The sequence below is a fragment of the Lolium perenne genome, chromosome 4 (genome assembly GCF_019359855.2).
Source record: "Lolium perenne isolate Kyuss_39 chromosome 4, Kyuss_2.0, whole genome shotgun sequence".
Lineage (NCBI taxonomy): Eukaryota > Viridiplantae > Streptophyta > Magnoliopsida > Poales > Poaceae > Lolium > Lolium perenne.
The window spans coordinates 345,098,234-345,110,689 of record NC_067247.2 but is presented as its reverse complement, the minus strand read 5'-3'; the positions used below and the strand labels follow the sequence as shown (position 1 = coordinate 345,110,689).

Genomic DNA, 12,456 nt, shown 5'->3' with positions numbered 1-12,456 from the left:
ACATCCATTTCTTCTGAATATGCGTTAGCGCGGTGGCTAACTTTCCTGCTCCTAAGCTATGCATGGGCTCTTCTTATTCTACTTCTTCCTATGGTAAGATAGTAAGATGGCTTTTCTCAAAAAAAATAAAAATAAAAGATAGTAAGATGGCTAGTTGGCTAATAGCAAGTGGACTTGTTATTTCGCTACTTATACCCATCCATATTTTCTTTAGACGAATATACCCATTTCTTTCATCTTCCCCGTGTCAATACGCATGAACAGCTAACACTTTTAGTCATCAAGTCTTTATGCACGGAACTGAAACAGCCAGAGCACCCCATCAACATGAAACCACCACTGCAGACAGAGAACCGAAGGTTTTGCTGATTTGCATCCGTAGCACATATGTGTCATGCTTACGTAAACCAAAAAATACGCCTTCGATACGGAGTAGCACCTCGCCATTTTGAGCCTTCCAGGCCGAAGCAGTTGAGGTCTTTGCCTGTTTGGCCCACTGTTCCGTGGACTCGTGGGTCGAAGGTCGAAATCCTGTAAATGGAGGCGCCCGAGGCGGCGGCGGCGGCGGCGGCCGCGGCCGTGGACGGAGACGACGGGAGGAGGCGGAAGGGAAGCTGGTACGCGGTGGGGGAGCGCGCGGTGCTGGTGCCGTACCTGCGGGAGCACGTGCCGCGGTACCACGAGTGGATGCAGGACCCGGCGCTGCTGGAGGCCACCGCGTCGGAGCCCCTCTCCCTCGACCAGGAGTTCGAGGTCCACCGCTCCTGGACCCTCGACCCTCTCAGTTCGGTTCCTGCTCCTACTTCGCCTCGATTTGGTATTCAGGTGACATACTGTGGTGGTTTATTCAGTGACATGTGTTTGTTTGCAGAACATACTTTCATAGTCCTGGATAAGGAGTTGATCCAGGGGGAGTTCGTAGTCGGGAACCCGCACACTGAAGGTTTGCAACTCTCTTCCGGCATGTTGTTTTGTAATGTTTTAGCCTGCTTAGCTCTGTCTTTGATCGAATTGTAACTGGCACACTGAAGGTTTGCAACCTGATTTGATTCTGTCTGCTGTTTTGCTTATTTTTCTGGAGACATATGTGGGTAGTTTGTATGTGTTTAATTGCTGGAACTCGGATCTTCAGAATACTGTCAGAAAGAAAACAGTGTCATTTATGTACATTTGTTCTTCTCTATGGTCAAACGTGGTGAAATGTTTGGCCCATCATGAAAATGATTTCCTCAAAATAGAAAGCCTAGGGAAATTTATTTTGATTTCACGCAGGAAGTACCAAAACGCAGAGGTGAAAATATAGTTGGTATTTTGACAGCAGGGTCGTATTTGGATCCACTTAATTCAGATGAGATGTTGCATTTCAGGGATTTTACTGCTTATTCTGTAAGCCTGTAGTTTGTTACTCGATCTTTATGAATGTAGAAACTTTATGTAAGATCACGTCTTCCAATCAATGCAGTAGTTCTCTACTGAAAGCTTTTTTGTTCTTCTAGCTGTGACTTGTGGAATTTACCTTTTTTTGCGAATTCGTGAAATTTACTTTTACTTGATGTTCAACAGCTTGCCAGTCATTGCTAGCACTAATACTCTGCCTAATCTATTACAGCTATGGTTGGTGATGTAAACATCTATATGAATGATCCTGACGATATGCAGCTTGCAGAAATAGAGATTATGATAGCTGAACAAAAGAGGTACTGTCTATGTTAATTTTAGTTAGTTGGCTATTCTAATAACTTTGATACTTGGTCTACATTTTATTCTCTTTGTTTCATGAGAATATATAATAGCCAATAGGATTTGTTAGTGCAGTTTGGTCTTCTTGAACACTTGTTGTAGCTTCAACCTGTGACAATTACAGTTACTTGAGTTACTTTTCTTTGAATTCTAAGCAGTGCGATACTGCCTAACCAACAACACTCATGGGAATTTTCATTAATATTCTACTACATTATGATCTGCCAGAGTAATGCTTTCTGTTGGTTTGTTTATTTTTACTGCAACATGGAGAGACTATCAACTTGATAAACTTTAACCTATGTATTTCCCAAGCACTCAGTATTCTGAAAGGTTTCGACATGATCTTGTTGTTATGTACTCGACATTAAATATTTAAGCAACAAAACAGAGGCCACATGAAAATAGTTGCTTTACCTTTGCTATTATTTATCCATACATATTGCAGTGAGATGGTAATATACTCATGGTGTTTGGTTACTTTACTCATGGTTCCATTGCTTCGTGTTACAGCCGCAGAAAGGGACTTGGTCAAGAAGTAATCTTAATGATGATGACATTTGTAGTAGAGAAATACAGAATTCACACTTTCAGAGCAAAAATTAGTGACTCAAATACTGCATCACTAAAGCTCTTCAGAAAATTGGTGATTAGATGATGGCCTGGTTCTTTCCCTTTTTCCTCCTATGTACCTGATTGCTGAATCATTATTGTTTGTCTGTGGTCTGAACTCAGGGCTTCAAGGATGCTTCATACAGTGCAGTTTTCAAGGAGGTACGTATCTGTGGCACTTTTAACTTGCAAAGAATATCTGAGCATGCTATTTTTTGTATATAAAATCTATATCTATAAAATATCTCGGCTTTGGTAGAAAGATGCTCTGTTATTTATTCCAAGCAGCTTTATGCCTTGCTACTAACATGATAAACCAACATATAAAGTGATTAAGTGACATTTATGTGCTCTCAAGTAACAACAGTTTGCGGACCTAGTGGTGTACATACATGGCAACAGTAGTAGTGTTTTTTTACGGTGCAACTGCAGCAGTCAATACTGCTACTCTTTCCTCGTCAAGCTCATTATCTATCTCTCAGGTGACACTGGAGGCACCTGCAGTTGAACTTGAATTGGCCTCTCCTCTGACCATAGGAAGCTGGTGACATCTTATCATGTGCACCACTAAGCTGTGTCATGCAGACATGCATCAGTGGTTGGTCTTCATCTACTGGAAGAAGCTAATTGCGTAGTATGGGCATGCTAGGCTGATGAATAATACACTCTTCATCTGCCAACAACTGCTTTGGACGATTGCATATAGATATAGCAATAACAAGAAGCACCCTGTTTTGGGTTGCTGAGTTGAAGGTGAAGCCAGATGTTTTGAGCAAGACGTTGCAAGTTCAGAACACATGGTTGAGGCATATGGAACAATCTGCAGTAATATGCAGTAACTTTAGGCGGTTTAAGTGATGATAATGTTACGGTGCTCTTTGTTTAGTGCTTGCTTTCCCTTCAAAATTGACACTTAAGGGTCGATCTTTATATGCCCATCATGTACAGACTGCTTGGGCGCTCACATCTGATATGGATGATCCATTGACACTTTTCAAAAAGATGTGACTGGATGATGTCATGTTTCACTGATGTGTCGGTAGTTCAGAATAGTCGCAGGAATAACATTGTGTTTCTTATAAGTTGGCTTGTTTTTTGCTGTAGAGATCTGCTGCGGTGTGCTGCATAATGCCACTCCTCTGTCATGACGGACCTGGTCATGCTTTTAATGACTCGTTAAGTCAATAAGATTGTGGTTGTAGCTTGCACCTAAACTGTGAGTAGTATAGTGTCTTGATTAAATATGCATCATTTGAAGAGAGCTGGACCTACATGCTACAAAATTCGAGTTAGTTCAGATCTCTAAAACGTTGGGCATCTCTCATGGTGTTACTGAAAATACATCTTCTATAATGTTCTGATATATGTGTATAGCTTTACCAACTCCTGACATACAAAATTACATATTTTTATCCATACAATAACAACGCAAAAACGAGAGCATGCTACGCGCCCTGACACCTAAGTAATGTGCCACGGATCAAATGGTACATGCACGAGACCGTTGTTTTCTTGCTCGCCATTCCAAAATCTTGAATCGTGGACTTGGGTCAATGCTTCACGCTTTACAATTCTAACACATGGTGCTATCAGTTTCCTCCAACATCACAATCAACTTCGTTCACACCCATTTCTTCTGAACCTGCATTGCTGCTAGCTATGCATGGACTCCTTTTGTTCTTCCTATGCTAAGATGGCTAGTAGGGATAAGCAAGTAGACTTGCATTGCCCTACTTATACGCATCCACATTTTCGTAAGACGAATCTGCACATTTATCTCACCTTCGCCGTGTCAATACGCATGAGCAGCTAACAGGTTTAGTCATCAAGTTGTTATGCACGCAACCAAAACAGGAAGATCACGCCATCTACGTGAAACCACCACTGCACATAATTCAAAGCCCTGGTTAGTTCGCCTTGATAGAACATTTGTGTCATGCTTAGTAAATTTGGAATATGCCTTCTATGAAAAGTAGCGCCTTTTAGCTTCTTTTACGGTACCTTTTACCACTCCTGAGAAGGAGAGAGGTATGATTTGAGCAAGAGTCAGGATTAACCGAATTAGATTAGGCCCAGCAGCTCGGCAAGACATAGATAATAGAAAGAAAAATAATAGGGTACCACTACCTGCAGGCCAACCTTCCCGAAGGGAAATGGCAACCCGCGCAACAACCGAGGGATCGACACGTGGCTGACTCCTGCGACGGAACCGCGCAGCCGTACGCGACGCAACCGCGCAGCCGTACGCGACCCATCCACCCGAAGCCGTACGCGACCCATCCACGCAAGTACACGCGCGTGCGATGAACTAGGGAATTTGCCAGGTTTGTTACAAAAAAAATCTTACGGACTGAGAATGCTACATAGTAGGCAGCCTAGAAATCAGATTGTGGCCCAGGTTTTCAGCGCGGATAAAAATTTCAACCAACCGAACCACTACACGTCAGTCCGTAGGCTCTCCGTAACTTGCTCAGTCCGTAACTCCAGCATTATTGTGCAAATACCAACACGACTACGGCTAGCTCCCATCGATCATTATCACACGAACTCAGCTGCCTCACGAAGCTAGCTAGTGCAACGTCATCTAGAGACCAAAAGCACAGGTACCGACTATAGATACAATTTAGTGAAAATTCGAGTACAACTTAGTAAAGGTATGAGTACAATTGCCTACTTAGTGCGAGTACAGTACATACAGAACACGAGTACAACGAATAACAAGTACAACTTAGTGAAGACACGGATGCAGTTGCGTATAAAGCACAAATACAGTCGTACACACGAGCGAATCTGATAAATACGCACACGAGACAGATGCAAGACACGAAATCTGATCAGCAGACACGAGCAAAATGTACAGAATCTGATCGCGCACACGAGGCAGTGCGATTACGAGTAAATACGATCGCCTACACGAGCGATCTGATCAAGCAGACACGAATGAGTACAGGTACAGTTGCTCACACGACTAAAGGGAAAAATGCACCAAATACATTCAAAACAGAAGTACTTGTTCATGCACGAGTACAGTTAGATCCAAAACACGAGTACAACCATAGTAGTATAGGAAGTACGAAAAAAAGTATCTTCAAACCTATCAACATGAGATCTAGTTTTGAAGATCTCGACGAGAGGATCTCAAACGTGGAAACGGTTCGTCATTTGGACTTAGGGTTCTCAAGATATTTCATTTAAAAAAAAAATCTACGAAAAAAGGAAAAAACTGACACAACCCAGCTATTCTCTCTTGTCCTTCCTCCCCTTGCGACACGTGGCGAGTAGAGAGACTACTCCTAGAGATTTTCTGGCACCACAGCGCAATACTTATCACATGCGGAACGAGTTGTCTTCCCTTCGTGAAGGTCGGCTTTTTTAACAATTTGAAAAAAATTATAACTAGTACGTAGAACTTAGCCTGGTCCAACAATTGGATAAGAGGGCTCCAAGGACGAGCCTGCTAAGCTCTACCTGAGAAACGCCCGACACCGCGTCAGCGTCTAGGGCGACCGTCGCCGGAACACCGAACAGCCCAAAGCGTCCTAGGAGAAGGTATCTATTGTTGTGGCTATCTGCTAACAACTACAAATTATCTATCTTTGAGCTTTTCAGGATAAAGCACTAGAATGTTTGACGTATGTTCCCACTACTCGTCTACTCCGTTGACCGTGGGTTGAACTCAAAATCGTGTAATGAGGCGCCCGTGGCCGCGGTGCCTCCAGCCGAAGACGAAGAGGACACGGCCAGGGCAGCGGAAGGGAAACTGATACACTGCAGGGGAGAGTGCGATACTGGTGCCAAGTGCCATACATACATGCGGGAGGAGGTGTGTGCGACGTACGGTGCCACGAGTGGATGCAAGAACCGGCTAGTTTAGACTGGTTTTGGTGGTTAGGTGACATACTCTGATTCATTCAGTGGTATGTGTAATTTGCAGAACATACTGTCATAGAGGAGCTGCATAAGCATCGATTAGTTGAGTGTAAGCGTGTAGTGCATGCGTGCTTTCTATTCCATACGGAAAACATGATGACATGAGGAGCTCATGAGATTTATTTTTTGTTTCAAGTTGCCGAGGATAACCCACGAAGATGTGCTCTGTTGTCCTTCTTCCCTACGACAATCAATAAAGCTGAAGGGGTAAGTTAGCCCACGAAGAGATACCTGCCGTTCGAGGGGGCCAAAAGTTGGAGAGGGGGATACATAAGCAAAATTATACCTCATGATGTTTTCCCTCCATATCTAGATATGGGGCGTGGTGATGTGCATGTTCATGGGGAACTGAGGTTTGTACTCTCTTCTTCAACCATCAAGGTGATGGAGGAGGGGGAGGGAGACACAACAACATCTCTGCTTTAATTGACTTGTTTGCAAAGTTCATCAACCACGGTGACGATGCATCGTGGTCATCCATGGTCCAAGAGACCACTCTGTGATGCGGTGTTGCAGCTTCCTCATCCTCCTGGCCGGCGAGCATTCACTAGTCCCCTTAGCTACTCCGTCACAACGCTCTTTGCCACGCCATCCTTAACTAATTTCGTCCTTGGAGTCGGTGTTGGCGGTTGCAATGTCGAGCGCATAGTGTTCATCGATGGGAAGGGACTTGACCGAGTTTTCAAATTTTTCTTTGGGTCCTTTCTATAAAAATCAAGGGCTTGGTAGTAATTTTGCATTCTTTTGAGGTCCTCCTTGTAAAATGTAGGCCCACTGGTCAATGCAACTCCGGACACTTCGAGATCCTTCCCCTTTTCCTGGAAAAAAAGATTGTAGCAAGTCATGACTAGTTGAGATGGCAGCTTCTCTAGAAGACACTACAACATCAGTTTTACTCCAATATCTTTGCTTGAACTAGCACATTGGCTAACTCATGTACCGGTGTTTGTTCTTGCAATTCACTAAACTGTTTCGGTTGTTTTAGGCCACGCACTAGGACGCGTGTCACATAGAGAATCATGAGGACGATGCGTGCATGATCCATCGCATGGAGATATGCACGGATCCTAACAAGAAAATTGTTTTCTTACGTTTTCAAGTCTTTCACATGTGATGTATAACTATAACCAATACTAGACGATCGCTCCGGTGTGTAGTGCTTTCCTCGAATCTCTCTCGTTCTCTTTGATGATGAGGTAAGGGTGCATCACCACAGTTGTGGACAAAAGGTGCCACGGTGGAGCCCCGCAAGTTATTTTCCACTTGGATTGCGTGGACGGTTGCTTTGAAGATGGAATTTTTTGTCACGTGCAGTTTTGTTTTGTCAAGTGCAATTTGATCAAATTATATTTACGGACACGTTACCTGTTTATGAACCAAACACCTTTTATATTTTTTTCGTTTCCGCTACATGTATATATTGTATAACATTTCACTAGCACACTAAAATTCTTCAGGTTGTTTTGAAAGTTGTATCCTCAAATCTTAGGGGCGGGCGCGTGCCGGATGGACTTCCCGGGCACACGCACCACAGAGTTCGGTTGTCGATGAAATGGTAGGCTAGCTGGTATCATGTGTCATTTTAAAATAATCTATAACTTTTAAACCGTGCGACGAAATTACAATTTGTTTTTACTACTAAAATCCCCATGATGAGGGCTTCGAAACTAGACCACATTTTCATATGTTTCGACGCATTTTTTTAATAAGCAACTTTGATGCGCGGCAGAGCAACTTTATTTTGCAGCAAACCAACTTTGGTGTGCGACAAAGCAATTTTGGTGTGCAACGAACATGTACATTTTTTGGTACACGAAGGCACAACTTTGGTGCCCGACAATAATTTTGGTGTCCATGGGAGCAATTTCAATGTGTGACAAAGCAACTTAAGTGCCCTGCAGAGCAACTTTGGTGCCCGGCGACGCAGTTTTAACCCTGCAGATCAACTTTGGCGCCCGACCGAGCAATTTTTAGTGTCCTGCGAGCAACTTTGGTACCCGGCCGAGCAATTTTAGTGTCCTGTAGAGAAACATTATGAGTTGTTGCTGCAGCTGTTGTGAAGTCTACCATCATTGTGAATCAACTGTTTTTGTTGCACACCAAAATTGCTTTGCCGCATACCAAAATTGTTTTCCCGCACAACAAAGTTGCTCTGCCGTGCATCAAAGTTGTTTGTTAAAAAATTGCGTCGAAACATATGAAAATATGGTCTAGTTTCGAAGCTCTCGTCGTTCGGATCCTAAAAGTGAAAACGGATTGTAATTTCGCCGCACGGTTTAAAAGTTACAGCTTTTTTAAAACAACAAAGTGATATCAGCTAGCCTACGTTTTTTGACAGCTGTACACATCTTTCCGTGTGAGCACTTTCTATTTTGATCTGACCGCTCAGAATAACCAACGGACATGCAGCCGCTCGCTAGACGTGTCCAAGTTGTATTGGTTCAACTATTGAATAAGCGGGGGCGTTTATGGAAACAGGGCATGATGTCCCGATTTCCTCCTATATTGGAACAAAGAACAATACAGATGATTTCAGTGTCGCTTAACAAACAGAAATTCAATGGTATTTTAGGGCCTCTTTTACTGGTCAAACTCGTACACAGGGCCTCACGTTTGCGCGAACAGGACTGCCACAGATAAAACTAGACCTCTCGACCTAAATGAAAAATGCATGCCCCATTCATGTCATTCATCTACTATTTTCTCCTACGCACATAGTGTAAATAAGAAGAAAAGATGAACTCGTGGAATGATTCTCGTAAATGCCTTAATATTGATGCATTCTCCATGGTGGCTTGTTGTTTGTCACCTCATAATCAACAAAACATGGCTAGACTGGAGAGCCTCACAGCAGTGAGACGCCTCGATATCAGTTGCCTCTAACATCGCAATGTATTTTTCTTCCCATTAATCTCTTCTCTACTTGTATTAGACACGGTAGCGAACTTTCTACTGCATTGTCTTGTTGTTGCTACGCTGAAGTTGGAGAGAAGTCGACTTGCCATGTCTGCGCTTATATACCGACTCAATCTTCTTATTAACACCTCGCCCCTGTGTCGATACGCATGACCAAGTAGGAGTAACACTTTCCAGATGCTATATCCTATATGCACGCAACCAGAACAGAGTAGGACACCATCTCCAAAGTATCACAGAGAAAGCATTCCCTATGCATGAAATCAACACGGCACTAGTTTTCCGCCTTCCAGGGCATCTTTGCATAATAACATCCTTTGAATTGTCAGTAGTGTGACACTTCTCCAGCTGCAGCTGTTGAAATGTTTATTAATCTGCTACTCCCTCGGTTTCAAAAAATAAATCTTCTCAATATTTTCTAGATACAGATGTATATGTAGCTAAAATATATCTATATACCTTTGTATCTAGATAAAGTTGAGAAGCTTGAAACAGAGGGAGTACTATTTTACCTATGTATTGTCCTAACGCTCATTATCCTCAAAGCTCTCTTGATATGATCTCAATGTTATAAGATACTCACTCCGATCCAAATTAATTGACACAACTTTATCTAAATAAGAATGTATGTAGACACGTTTGTTGACTAGATACATCTATATCAGACAAAGTTGAGTCAACTAATACAATGTGGGGGAGTAAATAAATTGTTAAGAAACAAGACAACACGCAATATAGTTTTTTTTAGGGTTAAGTGCACTTTTGGTCTCCCAAGTCTTGGAAAAGTCTAATTTTGGTCCTTAACTCCGTTTTGGTCTAAATCTACCCTCAAACTCTTAATTAAGTCTAATTTTAGTCTCTGGCAGCCGTTTAATGATGGTTGACTGGTTTTTGACTCTCTTTTTTAGCCATCATGAACAAAATTGGTCGATTTTAATCTACGTGGAATCATTTATCCACAATCAACAAACAGAAAAAATCTCCTTGCCCTAACACACATGTGCGCCACCTCCGCCTTTCTTGGTTGGTGCAACCGTCCTCGCCACTTCAGTCGCCTCCGTCTTTTCTCCTGACGCAAAAGCCCTCGTATGTCCGCCGCTTCTGCCTTCCACCGCTCGGCTTATTCGCCCTCGCAGTGTCAGGCGTCGCCGATAGGTGTCAGAGAAAAGTTAGGGTTATTACGCCAAACGGATAATGATCACGATCTCGCAGGTGAACGTTCATAATGCTAATTGCATAACTGATTTAAGGTGAGATGGTCCTATGTAGACTAAACATGCTCAAATCTGTCCACGGTGGCAAAAAAAAAGAGTCAAAAAGGTCAACCATCGTTAAACCGTTTTCAGGACTAAAATTGAACTTAATTAAGAGTTTGAGGGCAGATTTAGACCAAAACAGAGTTGAGTAACCAAAGTTAGACTTCTACAAGACTTAAGGGACCAAAAATACACCTAACCCCACTACTATTATTATTTGATATGTTTCTAAAATACAAAGTTTGAAAGATCGTTTTGAAATGATATTAAAATAGACTGGTGGTGTTTGGTTATGTCACTCAGGTTTCCATTGCTCCATGCTACAGCCGTGGAATTAGTTAACTTATCGACGATGGCATTTCAGTTGAGAAATAAAATTCACACTTACAGAGCTAAAATTAGTTACTCAAATACTGCATCACTTAAGCTATTCAGAAAATTAGTGAGCAGATGAACATTATGTTCTTTCCCCTTTTCCTCATTTGTTTCTGATCGCTAGATCTTAATTACATGCCTGATCTGAACTCAGGGGTTCAATGATATGTTTCCTATAGTGCAGCTTTTAAGGACGTACTTATTTCGACATTTCCACTTGTGCAAACAATATCTTACCAATATCATACTACGGATTTGTTTTTGGTTTAAGTTTTACAATTCCTCCATTAATTGTCTGGTACGAATGTGCCTAGTTAATTATCCCAAGCAGCTTTTTTTTATCTTGCTAGTAACATGATAAGCTTTTTTTTTGTCTCGTCTTGTTTTAAAGACTGCAAGTAATGCCATATTTTAAATTCGAAAATTTATTCAAATTTCTATACTTTTGTTCGAGTTTTTAATTCAAATTATCTATCGGGGTTGTCGTATGAGGATGCTGGTGTGGGAGCAGCTCCCCAAATGGAGGATGTTGTGTCGACGCCTCCCCCCCTCCCCCTCCACAATAGTGCCGACGTCCTTGCCGGCAACTATTTGGAGCGCATCGATGGATATGCTCTCAAGTGACACTGGAGGTGTCTGCAGCTGAACTCCTGTTGAGCTCTCCTCTGACACCATAGGAAGTTGGTGACATCTGATCACGTGTACCACACCAAGCTGTGCATTGCAGTCGGCATGCACCAATGGTTGGGTCTTCATCAACTGGTAGCTAATCGCGTGCTATATATGGGTATGCTACGCCGATGAGTATACCAACAACTGTGGTGGGACCATTGCGTATAGACAGATATTTACACCAAGGTAGGTATCCTCGGATTCAGTTGCAAACCCTAATTGCGTCTCTATCTGCGTCGGTCTCCTCTACTCTCCTCAAAAAACACTGGCGGACCTATGCGAGGGCAACCCGGGCCATGGCCCGCCCAGTCCAAGACTGGAAATGAAACCATGCCTTTTCCTCCATGCACGAAGCCCATTAACCCAGCCCAGCAGATACGAGGGCCTCCCTGTTCGTACTTCCTGCCTGCTTGTACGCGACACTCTCCATGGCCGTAGTTTATTAGGGCTACTGCCGACCTGCCGCTGGTGAAAGAGTGGAAGCAGTCGGAACGCCGGAGCTACTCGATCTGGCATCCAGAAGGAGCGGACACCGACATGCCCCACGCGACCAAGCCCTATGCAGGAGCGTAGCAGACGCAGGCCGGCAACGGCCAGGCTGCCGGGTGCCGACAACTAGCACCGGCGGGCGGCGGCGATCTGGTCATCCCAGCAGATACAAGTGCAAGCCCGCCGCAGCTTCTGCAATTCCTGCCGGCAAGGTGCACGCCTCTGTGCAAAACTGACGGTAATTCAGTTTCCCCCAAATCTCTTCACAGAAATACATTGTTGCATCTTAAAATTGTCTCTGTTACTTCCTTCATGGCAAAAGCAGACTGTTAAACAATTTGGTGCCATGAATAATTAAATCCGTTGTCGTTTACAAATGCAATTTAAGTACCAAGAGCAAGGTCAATCAGAGAAATAATTGATCTGGTTTTCAAAAGATAAAGAGACGATGCAAATGAACACTCAA

At 43.1% G+C, this 12,456-nt stretch overlaps 1 protein-coding gene across 2 annotated transcripts; it reads left to right on the top strand.

Moving 5' to 3' along the window:
- Positions 1-515: 515 nt before the first annotated feature.
- LOC127297087 (GCN5-related N-acetyltransferase 9) lies at positions 516-3,237 on the top strand. 2 transcript variants are annotated; one of them, XM_051327340.2, is made up of 6 exons: positions 523-784; positions 872-943; positions 1,610-1,697; positions 2,254-2,386; positions 2,476-2,514; positions 2,835-3,237. In XM_051327340.2, exons 1-6 carry the CDS (start codon positions 538-540, stop codon positions 2,898-2,900), a joined length of 645 nt encoding a protein of 214 aa, XP_051183300.1. In that variant the 5' UTR covers positions 523-537; the 3' UTR covers positions 2,901-3,237. The 2 variants fall into 2 exon arrangements, with proteins under 2 accessions (XP_051183301.1, XP_051183300.1); XM_051327341.2 differs by lacking the exons at positions 2,254-2,386; positions 2,476-2,514; positions 2,835-3,237 and adding an exon at positions 1,899-2,218 and having other exon boundaries at positions 516-784.
- Positions 3,238-12,456: the final 9,219 nt, after the last annotated feature.

Excerpts from the sequence above, each read along its gene's own strand:
- LOC127297087 (XM_051327340.2), top strand. The coding sequence starts at position 538 with ATGGAGGCGCCCGAGGCGGCGGCGGCGGCGGCGGCCGCGGCCGTGGAC. Across the intron at positions 944-1,609 it reads CGGGAACCCGCACACTGAAG|CTATGGTTGGTGATGTAAAC; the intron begins GTTTGCAACTCT and ends AATCTATTACAG. Across the intron at positions 2,387-2,475 it reads TAAAGCTCTTCAGAAAATTG|GGCTTCAAGGATGCTTCATA; the intron begins GTGATTAGATGA and ends GTCTGAACTCAG.